General features: G+C 50.0%; 1 protein-coding gene across 1 annotated transcript; it reads right to left on the reverse strand.

The window, feature by feature from the left end:
- Positions 1-416: 416 nt before the first annotated feature.
- Positions 417-1,475, reverse strand: TSKU (tsukushi, small leucine rich proteoglycan; the record flags this gene model as incomplete). The annotated part of the gene is made up of 1 exon (XM_080363668.1): positions 417-1,475. The coding sequence occupies one exon, from the start codon at positions 1,473-1,475 to the stop codon at positions 417-419; it is 1,059 nt and encodes a 352-aa protein (XP_080219794.1).
- Between the last annotated feature and the right edge of the window lie 17,948 nt (positions 1,476-19,423).

Below are 19,423 nucleotides of genomic sequence, written 5' to 3' on the forward strand. Positions count from 1 at the left end.
TAAAAAAGGATGATGCATGGTCTTGTAAGCAAGCAGCTACGGAGTCAGTACGTTTTGGTGTGTGCTCTGGACAGGCGTAGCTTTGCTCCTACAAACGTGTCTGGGGCATGAAGGTTTGCTCCAGACCAGCTGTTCTGCCCTGGGACCTGCAGAGCAGCTTGGTCCTCATTGCCCAGCATCACCGCTCTTGAGCTACTGTGGGACCTCAACACACTGAGCAGAATCTGGAGCCTGCAGATGATGCGGGCCAGGATTTGAGAGTTTATAAAAATCCACGATCAATGTTGGCCTATAGAAATATATAAATTATTGACAAGTTTTACAAAAGGCACACTGCAAATCATCTCAGTCCGACACCTGTACAAATCCCACGCCCCCCCTGCCCTCCCTTCCCTGCCCCTTCTCCCCGGCTTTCATCACGAAACGTAAGATGCTGCTGCTACGGACCCATGGCTGTTATGGCAACTGAGGACCTCTTTTTTGGTCAGCCCAATTTGTCGGTGGTACTGTCCTTCTTTGATGGTCTTAAGACACTGTATGTTCTTCCCCAGGGTGATGCTTTTGATGGAAGGCAGGTATTTCAGCGCAGTCTTTGGCAAGGATGACACACCTGTCCCAGAGAGGTTGAGCTCTTGTAGTGAATTCAGACCAAAGATGACTTCAGCAGTCAGTGACTTCAGGTCGGGATTGCTCGATAAATCCAGAACTTGGAGGGCTTGTAGTTCCTTGAAGCAATAAGGAGATAATTCTCCAAATCCATGCAAGCCACTGAGGGATAAATGAATCAACTCTTTCAGCCCTGCGAAGTCTCCTTTCTCAATTCTGAGTAGAGGGTTCCCGTCAAGATTTAAGTATCGGAGAGGAATCCCTTGGAGGTTTGGCACAGATGTTAGCCTGTTTCCAGAAAGATTTAAGTTCTGGATGTTAGGTATGCTCTTTTCATGATGCCTTGTGATGGCGCTGAGCATATTGTAGGATAGATCCACATTCAGGGGTTTTCCTTGACCTTTTGAAGCAAAAACGTCCATAGATATATCCAAAAGCTTGTTATTGCTCAAATCTATGTCGCCCAGAGGAGAACTGGAGAAACAGTCCTCCGGAAGGACTTCCAGAGAGTTATGACTCAGATCCAAGGACTCCAGGTACCGAAGCCTGGAGAAGGTTGTGGGGGAAATCTTGGCAATTTTGTTGTAGCTCAGGTCAAGGCTCACCAAGGTGGTGTATCCAGGGCCAGTGAGCATTGATTCGTTGATTGTTTCCAGTTTGTTTGATGACAGATCCAAGTAGGAGGTATCCAGAGGGATTGGGACGGGAACAATGTGTGAGCCTATTCCACTGCAGTCTACCTTGGTCAGGCTAAAGCTGTCGAAGAGACCGAAGCTTTCCACTTCACAGTGGCAGCCAGGGAAGCAGCTTTTGGTGGTACCAAAACAAGGGAGGAGAAGCAGCAAATTGAACCAGGCCAGGAGCTGCATTGTTGTTGACCTGGAAAACAAGGTGATAAGAAAATAGATTTAATTGCCATAGAAATTACTTTATTGGAGATGTGTAACAGTTTGAGTCATGCAGTCTTCTCGTCTGTCTTTCCAAAAGGATAGATTAAATATACCCTTAAATAACATGGATGTCCCAAACCCTTTGTCTCTCACATTATGAAATCCACTGGGACCTTAGTGGAGAACGAATATTGGGTTAAGAATCTTTGCAGATATCACCAAGTAAAGACATAACTGGAAATTAACTGTAAGAACAGTAGGCTGCCTTAAAGCATGATCTGACTAACCTACATGAATCCTTTTGACTGGGCCTTGGAAAAAGCTAAATGACAGCTCAAACCCTGAGTCATTTTACACCCTGGCAAACTCCAGCATATGTCTTCATGTCAGGGCATCCCTGTGGCCTTTGGGAACACTGAGTTCAAGACCCTGCATTAACAGGCTGGAGAAATAATATAGGGAAGGAAAACCCAGAGATTTGTTCAAATTTCTTATAGATGACAGAGATAACAGCATCATCAGAACATCATCCAGGATGAACAGCTAGAACAGCAGGGCCTGTTGTGATAGGACAGGGGGTGATGGTTTTAAACTGAAGGAGGGGAGGTTCAGACTGGACATGAGGAAGAAGTTTTTACACTGAGGGTGGTGAGAGCCTGTCCCAGGTTGGCCAGAGCGGTGGTGGATGAACCATCCCTGGAGACATCCCAGGCCAGGCTGGACGGGGCTCTGAGCAACCTGAGCTGGTGAAGATGTCCCTGCTCATGGCAGGAGTGGCACTGGATGGGCTTTGAAGGTCCCTCCCAACCCAAACCATTCTATGATTCAATGAAAGGCCAGCTGCCTGCTGCCCAGATAGACAGCATGTCTCCTTTGCTTAGACTTCAGATGCAAATTTAGATGCATTTAGGTAGGTAGGATCATTGCTTTATATCAGGTGGCTGAAACCAACCCTCCCTGGGCTGGCGGCTGGCAAGACAGACAACAGCCAGTTGGCTCCTCACTTATCAGAGCAGAAGAACCAAGGGCTGCTCAGTCTAACCCAGACTCTGCTGTGATGGGCCTGCCCAGGCATTGAGTGGAAAGAGCCAATTTATTTCATATAGAGCCTCTGGGGAGTCTTTGCTAATTACGTTAAGTATTGTCTCTGATTAATGATGGCAGCAAGCAAGGAGCTCTCTCCACCCCTCTGGGTTTGACCTTTTGTCCATCAAAGATGTTTCTGTCCCTCCACCATCACAATTGAGGGAGGAAGAGAGTGGATCTGCACCTCAGCAGCTTGGCTGCACCTCTTCAGATCGCATCCCAACAGCTCCTCTGCACAACTCTGGGCAACAGCAGCTGCGTGATTTCAGCAACCAGCCAAAAAATATTCAGCTCCGCATCTCTGGAGAGCCTGAACTGGAGCGTGACAGCATCCTGCAGGTCAGCAGGGGCAGCAAGGGCTGTCCTCCTTGGTTCCAATTACAGTTATGGGTGACTCCTGCCTTACAAACAGGGTCTCCAGGCAAGCAAACCCATCAGCTGCTGATGGTAAACAGGACTCACGTGCCAAGCACTCATTTAGCCAGGAGAAAAAAAAAATCCCCTTTAAATGCAAGTTCCCATCCCCACCTCAGCCCCTCTGGTCTCTCTTCTCACCTTTCCCACTGCTGTTTAAAAGCCCTTTATTAACTCCCTTGCAGTATCGTCTTTCTCACACACCCTTTGATCTGGCTGAGGCGCCTTCCCCACAGCCCTTGCACCTTCGCAAGACCATTTCCTAGAAGTTCACACTTTATCTTCCCTCATCCACCCCTTGGCATCGCTTTCTCTCCCTTTCCAGCATGGCCTTCTTGGTCCTGCTCTCCTTCCCAGGAGACCCACCAGGGACTACTTGCCAATGTGCAAAAGAAGTGCAAAGGGGAGAAAGCATTGCAAAAATATCGTCCTGATCGCTGATATGACTTGTCTGGAAGTAACTCCCAAACCTCCTGCAAATAGCAGAAATTGGGACTCTGGCCAAAAAGCCTGCAACCAAAGCATTGCTAAAGGCCAACACACAATCCTCCTGAGTCCATTATTCCATAGAAACAACAGAAAATCAGTAAGATGAGCCCTAGACCCAGCCTATCTTGACTGTTTCTTGAGAAAACACATACATGTGCAGAGGGGACACAGGGGTCGAGCTCCTTTCTGCAGACACATTTCCAGATGTTGCTTTCCTAATGGCCTCAAGGCTGATCCCCTCTGGTTCTGTGCAGACAGACCATAGCTTGCTCCTTTCTGCAGTCCCTCCTAAACTAAATACTGTTTTATTTTTTCATGAAGCTGCATTTGGAACACACTGAAATGTTGTATCACCAGCGGAAATTACAGCAGTGGGGAGCACTTTGGAAACTCAAAAAGCAAAAACCCAGATGTTAAATGCCTCATGTATAGGGAAATACCTGAGAAAGTGTCAACTCAGTCAACTTGTATTTCTTCTGCCAAATTCCACCCAATGGTTATTCCCACTTGATGTCTCAACAGGGAAAACACCACCTAACATCCCCTTTGAAAGCCCAGCTCAGTTCCTCATGGCATCCTATTGGCTCTGGTGGGAGCTGGACCAGACTCCAGCAGGTCCAAAGACACATCAGAGTGAGACCTGGCTTTCTGAGCACTGAGACCTTGGTGGGCTCCTGCTGAAGAAAAGCAAGAGGGTAATCTCCCAAGTCCTAGTTTAACGGAGAGAAGAATCAAAGCCCACATCAGGCTTTGATTATGAGGCTGCTCAAACCCCTTTTGACGTGGGAATTCCCTTCCAGATCAGCCTCAAAAATGATTGTCAGAAATAGGCAGATACAACAGGTCCCACTGTCATGTCCATGGCTCCAGCCGGCAGCAAGTCTGAAAAATTATGCAGCTGAAATGCCATTACACAAAGCTTAGTTTAAGTATTTGTACAGCATGTATTGCCTCTTCCCTCCTTGCAGCACTGCCCCAAATTCCCCTTTACTGGGTTTGCAATTGCTTTGCAGATGAGATGCAATCAGTTACTGCCAGTTAAAAACTCCCTTATGGAGCAGCATGAAGCATTCATAGGCTAACGAGACACTTGGCCAATAGCTCTGATAAAAGGCAGAAGAAATAAAGGTACTGGTCATCTTCCAGTCCAAGAAAGAGACTCCTGCACTGCCAGATAATCGACGAAGAGCTTAGTCAGGTACAGGCATGTTTCATCATCACATCGAGCAATCGATAGTGCTCTTTGAAATGGGGAAAGGAACATGCCGCAGGCATTTACAGTTCATCTGTCTACAGCGTGCGTTTGAAACCGCATCAAATTGCCTTTGGATTGCTGCCTACGAGCTGCTCTGTTGACAAAGGCAGGAAGCCAAGGTATCCCCTCGTAAAAGGAAGATGAGTTATACTCTTGCAGCACTGGAGAGAGTCATCTGGAGGAAACACCATGGGCCAGAAACCATGAGACCCATCACCTGGGATAGTGGGGGGAAAGCCACTGGGAGAAAAGAAGTCCGTTCTCAGGCTGGTTCAGCCACGACCTTTTAATTTCTATGGTTTCTGTGGTGTAGAGAGATCCCAGGGATAAATTTTGGCCATCTGACAGCTCTGGGGGGCTTGTTGTACCCACTGATTTCAACACGAGCTGCTGGAGCTGCAGCATCGTAGAATCATAGAATAGCTGGGCTTGGAAAGGACCTTCCAAGCTCATCCAGTGCCCCCCCTGCCATGAGCAGGGACATCTTCACCAGCTCAGGTTGCTCAGAGCCCCGTCCAGCCTGGCCTAGGATGTCTCCAGGAATGGTTCATCCACCACCTCTCTGGCCAACCTGGGACAGGCTCTCACCACCCTCAGGGTCAAGTATTTCTTCCTCATGTCTAGCATCATCCCCCATGTTTCAGGTGCCAGGAGTGGCTGCAGGGCTCTGGTCTTTACATGTTCCTCATCCTTTCTGCATGGCAACTATCCTGAGACAATCCCAAGGAGACCCAGTGATGGGCAACAGAGCCAAAGTTGGACCAAGCTCCCCAAATGCCACATCTCTCCCTGAGCCTGCAGATGCCCTGATGTCTCCTCCCTGCTCTGCTCATCCCCTGCACCGTCATGTGGCAGGACCCGGGCAGAAACCTCATTCTGAGTTTTCCCTGCCAAAAAAAACCCCATTAAAGTCTGATTTTAAAACCAGACTGCAGAGGAAATGCAGGTCTCAGCTGATGATCAGGGAGTGGGGTGGGAGAGAAGAAACCTTTGTTACGGTGCTGTGGCAAATTCACACTTCTCACTGCACTTGATTTCCCCCTTCTTCTCTTCCTTAAAGTCTTTTCTCACCAGCCTTGCCTGATCCACAGCTGAGACTTTTTGACCTCGTTCCAACCCAAGGAAGATGAGCTAACACATCCTGCCCTAGATGGAAGCTTGCTTGGGGACTGGTCCCCGACTTGGTAAGGCAGAGATGAAGAAGATGCTACTTAGGCCACCTCTGGTTGCCCTGGCAACCAACAAGCTGGAAATCTCTATAGCCAAAACTCAAGGACTAATTACAAAATAATAAAAGGGGGAGATGTTTGAAAGTTCATTGTTTGATGGAGTCAGGAAATAGTCCCCTTGTTTATGCCTCACCCCTTGGCCTCTCCGTACCTGTCATTTGGAAACGCATCAGCTAAAATGCAGCTTGAGTCAGGGCTGGAGACCCAAAGTCACCCCATGAAGCTTAAGGTACGTAAGGAAGAAATGCAGAAACCCCAGGTTGTCTCTAGGGTGGTATGAAGAGAAAGAAATTGTACCAAAAGGGGATGAAACCCACCTAAGACCAGACCAAATCTTGGAGATGCTCAATCTCTCCCTTGACCATGGTTTAACCAGTTGTCCTCTCTCCTTGGGCTGCTGCTTCCCACCCCATCCCTGGCTGCATCCTCCAAACTTGAGTCCCACCCAGCAAACAGGTGCACCCAGGATTAATCAATTTGGATTACTCATTCAACAACAAAAAGCCCTAATCATCCTTTTTCCCTTTTGGTGGGTCAGTTTTCCAGCAAATCGGGCTGCCCACAGAATCACAGAACGTCAGGGCTTGGAAGGGACCTCGGAAGCTCATCCAGTGCAATCCCCCCATGGAGCAGGAACACCCAGATGAGGTTACACAGGAAGGTGTCCAGGTGGGTTTGAATGTCTGCACAGAAGAAGACTCCACAACCTCCCTGGGCAGCCTGGGCCAGGCTCTGACACCCTCACTGAGAAGTTTCTTCTCATATTTAAATGGAACCTCCTGTGTTCTGGTTTGTACCCATTGCCCCATGTCCTATCATTCGTTGTCACCGAGAAGAGCCTGGCTCCATCCTCCTGACACTCACCCCTTACATATTGATAAACATTAATGAGGTCTCCCCTCAGTCTCCACTTCTCCAGCTCCAGAGCCCCAGCTCCCTCAGCCTTTCCTCACACGGGAGATGCTCCACTCCCTTCAGCATCTTGGTGGCTGCGCTGGACTCTCTCCAGCAGTTCCCTGTCCTGCTGGAACTGAGGGGCCACAACTGGACACAATATTCCAGGTGTGGTCTCCCCAGGGCAGAGCAGAGGGGCAGGAGAACCTCTCTGACCTACTGACCACCCCCTTCTAACCACCCCCAGGTACCATTGGCTTCCTGGCCACAAGGGCCCAGTGCTGGCTCATGGTCATCCTGCTGTCCCCAGGACCCCCAGGTCCCTTTCCCCTACACTGCTCTACAATAGGCTCTCTGCCCAGCTGCAGGGTTAGCAGCTCTGACACAGGAATGGGGAAAATAGGACCCATCTTTTCAATAGCAGCTCATGATTTGAGCAGATCAGGTATGACATGAATCCCTGAGTGTCTAAGGCATGGTGAACAGATCCTGGTAGTTTCCATTTTTTTTCACCAATATGCTGCTGGATTAATTATGGATTAACAGCAAATAGAGAAACCTGTAAAGGAAAGAGGCAAAAAAAGAAGGGCTGGAGTCCACCTATCCCGAATAAAAGTTGCTGTTCTAGCAAAGGACAGAGGAGTTGGATTAGCAACTACATTTCATCAGGAGGAAAATTTGGGGATCGTCTTCTGGATCTTGCATCAGCCAACTGGACAAAAGCAAAGTCTTTATAGCAAGGTCCACAGGGCCCACTTGGCTGCGATCACTAACTGGGGCCAGGGGAAAGGGAACATTACTGGAAAGCAGAGCAAGCTGCAGAGGATATGATAGAGACCATATATCCTCCAGATAGAAAAAAAAATTGGCTGTATTTCTCTTTAAATACTTGAGAGGCTTTGGAGCACCAAGATGCTCCTTAGTTGCTTCTCCAACAACAGAAGTGCTTCAGAGATCTTTTTGTTTGTTTGTTTCCCCCTCCCATTAATTAACCTGTAAAATAAGAATAATTATCAACTGAAGTGCAGCACTAACAACAGCTACACTTTTCCAGTGTGGACTCTCCCAGGCTGAGCCCAAATGACGGCACAGATGCAATCGCAGCCCAGTCTCCAGATCCCACTTGTAAATGTGAGCAGAAAGCAAAACTGGCTCAAACCAGCCCCCAGACAGAGACTATTAATCCCTTAATTTGTAGGCGCACACCCCTCACATGATAAAGAAACTGCTGCTGGCAAAGTTACTGGTGATTTTTGATGTGAATCCATCAAAAGTAACATTTATCAAGGCTTTTGCTCTGCCTGCTTCAGAGTAGATTTTCCCTGCAGAAGAGTTCCCAAAACATATGCAGCAAAGAGCTGTATTTACTCCCTCTGTAAAGCTTATTAAACCAATTAGTGCTTCCTCACAAAGGAGTTTTGGTGCAAACGGGAACAGGGCTTTTTGATCAATTTGCTGGTTTTTTTTGTTGTCAGCTGGTTTGGGGTTTGTTTTACAAATACCGGTCCTGGTTTTCTACTCAGTGGTTGTGACTTCTTAGATTTAGGGAGAGGAGGGCTAATGAACATCCAAGTATCTGCTACATAGGTTTGGTTCTGCATTTGCTTAGGTGGGTTTGAGGGATTTGAATGGAGTTACTCCAGGTGTCAGTGACAGCAGGATGCGAATCCATCTCTTGGCTCTTCTAAATTCACCTTGATTTCATGGAGCCCTCCACCAGGAGCCACTACACAAGTCACTTTTGGGTGATCATGAAATACCTTGGGTTGGAAAGGACCATCAAAGCTCATCCAGTGCCACCCCTGCCATGAGCAGGGACATCTTCACCAGCTCAGGTTGCTAAGAGCCCCGTCCAGCCTGGCCTGGGATGTCTCCAGGGATGGTTCATCCACCACCTCTCTGGCCAACCTGGGACAGGCTCTCACCACCCTCAGTGTAAAAAATAATTCTTCCTCATGTCTGGCCTGAATGTCCCTCCTTTAATTTAAAAGCATCACCCCTTGTCCCATCACAACAGGCCCTGCTCAAAAGTCTGTCCCCATCTTTCTTATCAGCCCCTTCAACAGCAGAGCCATCCCCAATTACCCATCAGGATATAAAGAAGGGGACATGCAACCCAATCTTCTCCTTCTCCTTGCCTTATTTTCCCCGCCAGTGTATACAAGTATTGGGATGGGGGAAAATGCAGCCACTGGAATGGTGACGTTAGCCCTTATGGCTCAATGTAAAGGGACACCAGAGGGCCTGAACAGGAGCTAGAATCACCCTGAAGGTGCCTGAACACTTTTTGCTCCATCTCCCCGCTCCCTGGGGAAAATCAGACTGAAATGCAGGGAATGAGGGGAAAAAAAAAACCCCAAACCTCTATGAATTCCTTTCTCCTCTAAAGCTGCCTAATAATGCATGTCAAAGCACCTCCTTTGCATTCAGTCAAGAGCCCCACCACCAAAGGAATTGTCGTTCGCGAGTAATTAACCCAGCGGTGTCAGGAATATACCTTACTAGGCTATGGAAGAATAATATATAATAGGCACTAAATGTGAGATGGAAAGAAAAAGTCTTTTCTCCTCTTTCAATGCAGCGATGTGGTTGTATTTTAGGCAGACCAGGGTGGGCGGTGTGATGGGACGTGTGGGCTCAGGATGGGATGTCTCCTCTCCGACCTGTGGGTCCCCAGGGCTCACAAGAGGTGGCCACGACCAGCAGATCTCAAGCCAGTGGCTTGTTTGCTCTGCTGGGAGTTCTGTCCCTGTTCAGGTGATTTCAAGAGGGGACAAAACTGCTATAAACAGAAATGAGCTGCTGCTCCCAGATCTGGACAAGAACCCAATTGCTCTGCATCAAGTCTGTCTTTGCAAGACTTGAATTTCACAAAAAAACCCCCATGCAATTTGGCGTGTGGAGAGACGGAAGGGCCAAGGCATTAAAAACAAGGCACCATTTTTCATTTTCCCCATATCTCAGTTATCTCTGCTTTTCTCAGCTCCAGATGTAGAGAAACTACTGAACCAAAAACACAATGATTAGCCAGCATCCCACCGATGTTCTCTATCCTTCAGGGAAATTTTCATAGACATTACAGGGGATGGGATAGATAAGATGAGCAAGAGCAAAGCCAAATTGTTAAGCATCAGGCACATTTCATAACCCGAAAGCCAAAAACCAAGCAGCCCCCCAATCTACCACATGGGCTGCAGATAGGACATACGGGATAGATCGAGAGGGAACCCAGCACCTCCAAACCCTATAGCTTCACACTATGGGTTTGTTTTCAAACAAGTGACATCCCTTGCTCAGCTGAAATAGCCTCTTCTGTATTTTTCCTTTAAAGTAAAAAATAATTATCCTTTCTTTATAAAATAAATGGAGAGCTCTATTAAAATAATCTTTGCTCCAACTGTTAATGTCACAAATCCCATCTGCTTTGCAAGAGGCCACGAGTAATTTATCATCCTAGTGTTTAAACACCTAATTGTTTGTTCCACTTGTGCAATCTTTCCCACAGCATCCCTCATCCTTCCAAAGGAGGAAATCAAGGTGCAGTGCAGTGTATTTTGGGCTCTGACAAAAGGAAACCTGTGTGGGCAACTCTGCCAGCCCATAGCGTGAGTTCCAGCTGATTTACACCTGTGGCTGAAATATGGATGATTTCTGCTGCCCCTAGAGCTGCGTGCCTCAAAAAGCCACATCTTGGAAGCAAACAGAAGCCCAGCTCCCAGGAATTTCACCTGGAGTGGGAAAAAGTCAGTGCTACCTCCATCCAGCACAGGCAAATTAGGAATTAAATCACAGCAGCACCAGGGTTTTGCACAAAAATCCCCCTTCCCTACTTAGCCGAGGATGCTGCCAGGTTAATAGTGGTTATATTTGAGGTGGGGGAAATAGTTTCCCATGGCTTTTGAAAGCAATTTTGCTCACCAGCCTCACGCCGAGATGTGCTTGAGCCCAGAGGAGGCGTTCCTGAAAGGAAATTAAATTCACCAAGTCTCTGGAGCTCCGGAGGTGTCAGTGCAGCGTGTCACCTCCCAGCAGCTCTGGGAGGGATTCATGGGGCTCCTGGGAGCAGAAGGGACGTGATTATGTGTTTCTGCAACAACTTAACCCTAAAGCTGTACAGGGATACAGGAAACTAACAGCTGCTTTTGGGATGTTCAGCCTGGAGAAGAGGAAGCTCTGGGAAGACCTTATTGTGGCCCTTCTGTACTTAAAAGGGGCCAATAAGAAAGATGGGGACAGACTTTTGAGCAGGGCCTGTTGTGATAGGACAAGGGGCGATGGTTTTAAAATAAAAGAGGGGAGATTCAGGTTAAACATGAGGAAGAAATTTTTTACACTGAGGGTGGTGAGAGCCTGGCCCAGGTTGGCCAGAGAGGTGGTGGATGAACCATCCCTGGAGACATCCCAGGCCAGGCTGGACAGGGCTCTGAGCAACCTGAGCTGGTGAAGATGTCCCTGCTCATGGCAGGGGTGGCACTGGATGAGCTTTGAAGGTCTCTTCCAACCCAAACTGTTCTATGATTTTGTGAGCATCCTGTCCCTACCGTTGCCTCCTGGCTATGCCAGCTGCAGGGCCACTCAAATTGGAAGCATCAGCAGCCGCACACCAGTTCCCAGCAGCCTGGGGTGCTGGGATCAAAGAAGATGTCCATGAGGGATGCCGAAACTTGGGGCTTTCTTCTCCTCCAGTATGACCCTAGGGGTGACCACCCCAAATCCTTTGACCCCCCTGCTGCTTTTTAATAGTAAGCATTTCCAGGAACAGGAGGTCTTGCTGTCCTGGCACTTGCTGCATGTAACACAGACATCATCCCAGCCAGGAACACAAATATTTTCTTAACTGCTTCCAACTCAGCCTGAGCAGGATCTTTATTGTAAACCCAGCGACACAACCCAAAATGGGAAGTCTCTGTTGCAGAGGGGTTATTTTGGCACAAATAGGTTTACAAACCAGCCTTTCAGCATAGCAAAGGGAGAGGTTTACACCTAGTTTTACACCAACCCAAATGCGTTTTTCTGTAGAGGAACTTGATAGAGCTACCAGAAGATCTCCCTGCCCCATCCATCATCTCTGATGCCCAAGGACTCATCGTGATGCACGGAAGAAGGCTTGGAGTACTCAGGCTTTACCCAAATCACAGGGAGAATTAACCCTCGTTCTTCAGGACTGCATCCCCCTTTGCAAAAGATCAATTTAAAAATGATGGATCACAGCTTGTTCTGCAACATCAGGGTTGTACATGCTACCCCCTCCTCTCTGACCACTTCTGGTGTCAGACTAAGAAATCCAGCAAGTTGATATACATTTTTAAAGCATAAAACACCTAACACAGGGCCTTATTTCTTAGCTGGTCGATTATTTACAGCTAAAAGTGATCCTAGCAAGATTTTCCTATAGCCTCAGCTTTTGATAATGCTCTCCCACATCTGACCCCCAACCCCAGCCAGTTCTTGTGCCGGCTCCTGCAATGACAATATTTTTACAGAGCACTCCAGCTCCCAGAGACGTGATATAATTCAAGAGGAATGCATGCTGAGACGAACACCATATGCCAGGCCAGCGAGAAACATTAAGAGGTGCAGCACAGGGAGAGGAAACCTCCTGTCCACGCTGGACGCTTCTTGGTTTTAAACTGTTAAACAGTTTTAAACTGTTAACAGAGCTGCTCAGCCATACCCTCAGTGTTAGAAGACATGGGCGTGCTGGAGAGGGGCCAGAGGAGCCACAGAAATGATGCAAGGCTGGAACAGCTCTACTGGGAGGACAGGCTGAGAGAGCTGGGGTGCTCTGGGGAGACCTTAGTGCGGCCTTTCTGGACTTAAAATGGGACACTAAGAAAAATGAGGACAGACTTCTGAGCAGGGCCTGTTGTGGTAGGACAAGGAGTGGTGGGTTTAAACTAAAGGCGGGGAGATTCAGGCCAGACATGAGGAAGAAATTTTTTACACTGAGGGTGGTGAGAGCCTGGCCCAGGTTGCCCAGAGAGGTGGTGGATGCCCCATCCCTGGAGACATCCCAGGCCAGGCTGGACGGGGCTCTGAGCAACCTGAGCTGGTGAAGATGTCCCTGCTCATGGCAGGGGTGGCACTGGATGAGCTTGGAAGGTCCCTTACAACCCAAACTATTCTGTGATCTCTAAGGGCTTTCCAGCTCTTTCTCCTTGAAACAGAGGTGGCTGCAAATCAGGTGTCCAAACGCTACCTTTGACCATGTGCCTTGGCCACGGTGCTCTGCCCAACTCCAGCAAGCAAAGGCAGACAACACAGACCAAAATAATGCAAAAAGCAAAGGGGAAAGAAATTCACCCCACCTGGGCCACACCTCCAGCCCTGGCAGGAGGATTTTAAGAGGACCCTGTGCAGCTTTATCTGTCTGAAAGGCAGCAGCTCTCAACCTCCCTTCTCCTTACAGCCCTGCGGGGCTTCAACACAAGAGGGCAAAGCAAGGAAGCAACACCAAGCTGGGTGCCCCTTGGTGCTCCCCCCACTGGCCCAGGGCTGCTTTGTGGACTTTTTATTTATTTTTTGTGGTTGGTTTTTGTATTGTTTCTTTCACGCACAATAATCTCCTGGCCTCTTTGCCGCCTGTGGCTCTCAGCGTGCAGCTGCAGACCCTCCGCCGAGGAGATAATAAATACAATCCTGGCCGTTATTGTTGCAAACAGCACAGCTGGAGGCTCCTGTCTCATTCCCCTCACGGCCCTTCTTCCCCCCTCGCCAATAATTCCTGCAACGTGACGCTGCGAACAATGAACGCCAACGAAACGGCTTGGTAGAGCGTCGCTTCAGGAGCTGCCCCCACCCTGGCAAAGCATGTGAGACATTCACTGCACCCAGCAGATCTCCTAGAAGATTCAGAAAGGGGAGATTTGGAGAGGGGAAAGGGATCTGGGTAAAGCTGACAAGGGGTTTAGCCACTGGGCATCATCCTCAGCCCAGATGATGCTTCATTGCTCCAGCGTTGTGGTTTCTCCTTAGCTCTTTTCCTCCTCTCCATGGCCCAGGATCATAGAATCATAGAAGACCTTAGGTTGGAAGGGACCCTCAAAGCTCATCTAGTTCAACCCCCCTGCAATGAACAGGGACATCTTCACCCAGATCAGGTTCCTCCAGTCCCTCTTGGCTTGTGCAGGGTCTTAGAGAGAAGGGTCATCAAAAGTAGGTTGGGAGAGCCATGTCCCCAGCAGGACCCAAATTCAGCACCACTGAATTTGCCGTGAGTCTGTATTTGCGTGCCTCAGTTTCCCTCCTGACACCTTAAAGTTGACTAACCCCAGTGTCAAGAGGTGTTCGTTTCTGTGTGGGGATGGGGCAACCATCCTCAGGTTCAAATCTCACCAGTTAAACTGGGAATGGAACACAAGCCAAGATGCCCTGGTCTCACTCCACGGAGAAGCCCCCTGCCAATGCCACCACAACTAGTCCAGCCAAATGCCACCACTGTCCTCATGTACCACGTCCAGCTCTTGCCTTGCCAGGACACACTGGGGACACCAGCCCTGCTTTTCCCTCTGCAAAATGGGTAGCCAGGTTGGGAGACAGGGAAGGGGACATCTGTGGAGGTGGTTGTCTTGGAGAAGTAGCTAAGCACCTCTCGAATCAGTGCTCGCACACTCTGAAGGGTGGCTGCCAACATCAGACCTGCCCCACCAGGGACCTCTACCCACCCATGCTGCTCACCTCCATCCTGTCGCCATCCCTGTCACCTTGTTGCTGCTGCAGCCCTGTGGCACTTCTGCCATGACGTGGAGATGCCACAAGTCACCCAGGATGCACACAAGCATCTGTCTTTACCATTTAACCCTGTATTAAATGACCTCCTAACACAGTTCGACCTGAAATCACTGGCTAAGTAAGACTTCCCAAATTACAGCATCCTCATGCGTGTCCCCTACATGGTGCTGGCCCCTTGCACCCTGTTCCTTCTCAAAGCTGGGGGGACCACCATGCACTGTGTTGTGAACCCAGGAGATAGGGGCATCACCATGGGACGTTTGGGGACATTCCAGAAGAGCAATGCTCCCTCCTGTGCATGAGACTGGCCAGGTTCAGTGTCACCCTCTGATCCTGTAATCCTTTGAGCTGGAGATCTCTTGGAAGAGGTTGCAATGCTCTAGTCCTGGGTTGACACAGCGGTGCATATTATAGAGTCATAGAGTCATTTTGGTCGGAAAAGACACTCAGGATTGAGTCCAATCATTAACCCAACACTGTCACTAAACCGTGTCCATAAGAACCGCATCTCCATGTCGGTTCAACCCCTCCAGGGATGGTGACTCCACCACTGCCCAGGGCAGCCTGTTCCTTGGGTGGGAACTGAGCCTTTGCCCTGGGATTAAAGGGCTTTGGAGGAAAAGTCTCCTCTGTCCTGCTATGTGAAACTTGGCCTTACTCTGCACCCTGCAGTGGAGTTCTCAAGGATAGGAGGAAAAGAGGTGATTTTGGGGTCAGGGTTGTGTCCTGCTCCACTTGGAGAGCTCTGTGCAAGTTTTTCACTTCAGATAGGATGGGGATGAGGAATCAAATATGGTTTGAACCATTTGCCACAGCAGGGATTTGCCTTTAAGTCTCAGTTTTTCCTGACAAGAGATATCTTATTCAAACTCAAAAATAAAACAAAAAAAAAAAGCCCTTACTTCTCTCCCCACCCCTGGATTTGAGCTGGCAAGTGCAAACCAGAGGAAAAGAGAGGAATCAACATCACAGACGCATGGACAGCCAAAAAGAAGCAGAAGAGGAGAAAAAGGGAAGGAAAAGAAAACCCGCAGATACTGGCACTCAGATATTACACACAGCACATGGCCCTCTGCTCAGCTACAGCAAAGATAAAGTGCCTTTTCTTTTTTCCTCCAGTTTGCTGCTGCTCTAACAGGCAGATTTCCAGCCTGGTTAATGCAACTCAGGAATGTCCCGTGCTAAGGCAGCCAGGTTGGTTTAATCTCTTGCAGGGGGAGAGGCTGGGATGATTCTCAGAGCACGTATTTCCTTCCCCCCCGCTGCACATCTTAAACACTCCAGGAGAAAATGATGTAAACTCCCGGGAAATTAAAAATATATATATTATATATATATAATTGCAATATAACTGAAAATCTCAAGGATTCTTTGTACTAAATGGCTGAACCATTCATACATTCCCCTTGATAGGTGCAGGTGCCAAGTTTTAAGACAAGAAGCAGCTTGCTCAAGCCAGCCTTTATCTCTCCCCTCAGCATCTCGGCATTCGGAAGTTTCTTTTGATAACCTGCCAGCAGGTCAGTGCTGTGGCTACCGCACGGCTTGGGGGTGCGGGGGGTCAGGAGGGCTCCGGACAAGGATGCCTTGTCTTATCCCACCCTCCAGCCTCTGCTGCTCCCCACCAACCAGCTGACAAGCGGGGAGGAGGAGGGAGAAGAGCCTGAAAGAGGAGGAAATAAATAAAAAAAGAAAAGCAGTTAGGGATGGAGGGAAAACTCTAAACCTTCAGAAGACAGTGGCTCACCTTTATTTTCCCCAGCTCTGTCTCGCACAAGGGCGGCACACGCTGCTGTTCACTGCGGGGCTGGGGGAGCACAGGATGCTTTTTCCTATATATTTAAAAAAAAAAAAGATATTTTTGCTTTTTTGTTTTGTTTTATTTTATTTTACAGCTCTTTTCTCCCTATTTCCTCCCACCCATTCATGCTGTTTTATGTCTTGCACTCAATCTTAAAGAACGGGAGTGCGGGAGACACCTCACACCGACCCTGCAGCTTTCCCATCTCACCATTAGTAATTAATGTCCCCTGGGATGTCCATCACGTCCTGGTTCCCTCTGGGCATTTTTGCAATTGCTCCCCGCTGCCTCTGCCAACAGCTGCTCCAATTCATTCACAAACCAGCAACCTCTCCCTGCAGCAGGATGCCACAGGGGGATAACAACGTGTCTGGGTGCTGCCACCCAACCTCCTGCCTACCCGGGTCCCCAGCATCACTCACCCCACGTACCCACCACCTCTGGGACCCCACATTGGAGCCGAGATTGACAAAAGCCGAGCACAGGTCAGGGCCTCGCCGGGTCATTTCTAACCCACATGTGAGCAAACACCTCTCCGGGACGGCGACTGGCGCCTGTGGGTTGCGGAGGGACACGAGCTGTGCCCCACGCCAGGACGATGGCAGACACTAACCCACTTTGCAGCGAGCAGCCAGCTAAGTTTAGGCTGCAAATTCTCCCCGCTTCCCTCCAGTTCTTTCAGCATCTAACACATCCAGCGTGCTCGTTATTCCTGGAGAGATCAGTCTAAGCCTTGCCTTTCCACAGTGCCTCTTCTCCCCGTATTCGCTTGGCTCTCTCCCGCTGCGATCAAGCTCCGTGCGCTGCCAGACGAGCTTCGGAGCAGCGATCAATGCAATATTTCAGCGCAACGTCAGCGACCGGCACCGGCTGCTGTCTGCAGAGCAATGGCACAGTGTCCGCCCCAGACAAGTTTCCTACTGTAACTTCGGTGAATGCGGTTATTCAGGCTAACGGCAGCTGATTTATCATGGCAGACACCCGGGTGAAAAAAAGCGGAGGCTCCTGCGATGAAACGCCGTGAGCTCGGCTCGGTGCTCTCGTTACCCCCGCGCTCGAATTCCGTCGCTGCCACCGAATTACGTGAGCTGACCGCGATGGAGAGCGTTGGTTAACAGAGGCGATGCTGCTTCCCCACGACACGAGCCACCAGCTCCATCCTCATCCTCCCCAGCCTTCCCAAACCCCAATCGGAGGCGTAAAGTTGACGGAGGACCCTTTTGTTTCCAGAGAGCGTGAGCTGGCACGTGTTGTGGTTTACTGGGCTAATAAATCCGCCCGTGGTCTGCGCCTTTTAATGACTGCAGCATTAATAACAAGTTTCCATGGAGCTGCTTAAAAGTTTACAGGGTGTGTGCATTATCAGGGGAACCTCGTGCTTTCTGACCTCCTGATTCAAAAGACACGACCAGCAGCTTTTTCTCTTTTTTTTAATTATTATCTTCTGTTTTTATCGCAATAAGAGAACAAATAAATCCTGGTCTGCTTCCTTTCCCTCCTTCCCCCCAACCCCAAACACACCTTCCCCTCCAGCTTAATCCACTTAGAGGCATGGGAAATTCCCAGGCAAGGAGCTTTGTCCTGCCCTTATCTCTGCAACCCGGGGGGTGATGAGCCCCCTCTGCATCTTCCAGCCTCTTCACCCCATGCAGGACACCCCCCCACATCTTCTCCTTTCTCCCCTTACCTTGGATGAGCTGGAAACCCCTACGAGCCTCCCAGCACCAGAACCCGAGCAAAAAACCTCTTTTCTAGCCCCAACCTCAGTGCTGGGAGGGGAGGGCCGGGGAAAAGGGGGCGGGGGGGTGGGGAGGAGAGGAGGGGAGACAGGGAGCCCTGTGTGAAATCAAAGCCCTGAAACCGGGCAGGGGAGGCGGTGCGGAGCCTCCAGCTGCTGCTCGGATTACTTTGCAGCCGTGGCAATCCCGAGCACTCTGCTAAACCACCATTGCACCGGGTCGGGGAAGAAGGAGAAGGGGAGAGATCCCGGTTGGAGACGTTTCATTCCCTCCCACACCCCCCACGGGTGCAGCCCGCCGAGGGGAGGGAGCCGGGCTGAGGGTTCGAACTCACCCCACTGCACCCCAAAATCGCCCTGCTTTGAGAAAGCCAGAGGTGGGGAAAAAGTACCTTACCCCCACTCGAGACCCCTGTTCTCCCTCACTCCGCACCCCAGGTGTTTTACCCCCGCACCGCTGAGTCCCCAAGCCAGCCAAACTCATCACACCAAAAAAGTTTCCCCACTCGGAAGCCGGGGGGTGTGTGTGCTCCCCAACAGACACCCCCAGAGCTGGCCCTGAGCATCCCCGGCTCCCCGGGGAGGCAACAAGGAGGGCACAGCCCACCCTTATACAGCGAGCTCCCCTCTCCCCAAAAAACTGGGGGTGAAGGGGGGGTTCCAACACCCCGCGGCTCTGCACACCCAGCCCTGGGGAGGGGATGGGGAGGACTCACCGGGACCGGGGTTGGTTCCCACGGCGGGGAGCGGGAGCCGGCAGCAGCGAGGCTTGGGGACCGGGTGTCCCCTTATCCCTCCTCCTTCTCTCTCCTCCTCCTCCTCCTCCTCCTCCTCCTTCTCCTTCTCCTCGTTCAAGGCGTGCAGCTGGCCGGGCAAGCGGGCTGCCCCCTTCCCCGCAGGAGGAGGGAGGAGGGAGCTCAACAGATGGCTGCACACAAGGGAACATCTGGGAGGAGGAGGAGGGAGGAGGAGGAAGAAGGAGGCAGGACTTGTGCTCGGCTGTGCCGCTCCCGAGCTGGCAGACTCCCCCCTTACGGGAGAAAACAGGGGGGTGGGTGTCAAGCCGCCTTTGCACACACAGACACTCACCCTCCCTGCTGCTTTGCATCCCCCTGGGTAAAATTCTTTGTCGTCCCTTTGCTTTCTTGGGGATCAGTTCTGGGCTCCCGAGTTTAAGGACAAGGAATTAGTGGAGGGAGTCCAGCGGCTACAAAGATGCTGAGGGGTCTGGAGCATCTTTCTTATGAGGAAAGACTGAGAGAGCTGGGGCTGTTCAGCCTGGAGAAGCTC

The sequence above is a fragment of the Nesoenas mayeri genome, assembly GCF_963082525.1.
Source record: "Nesoenas mayeri genome assembly, chromosome: 1".
In the NCBI taxonomy this organism is placed as follows: domain Eukaryota; kingdom Metazoa; phylum Chordata; class Aves; order Columbiformes; family Columbidae; genus Nesoenas; species Nesoenas mayeri.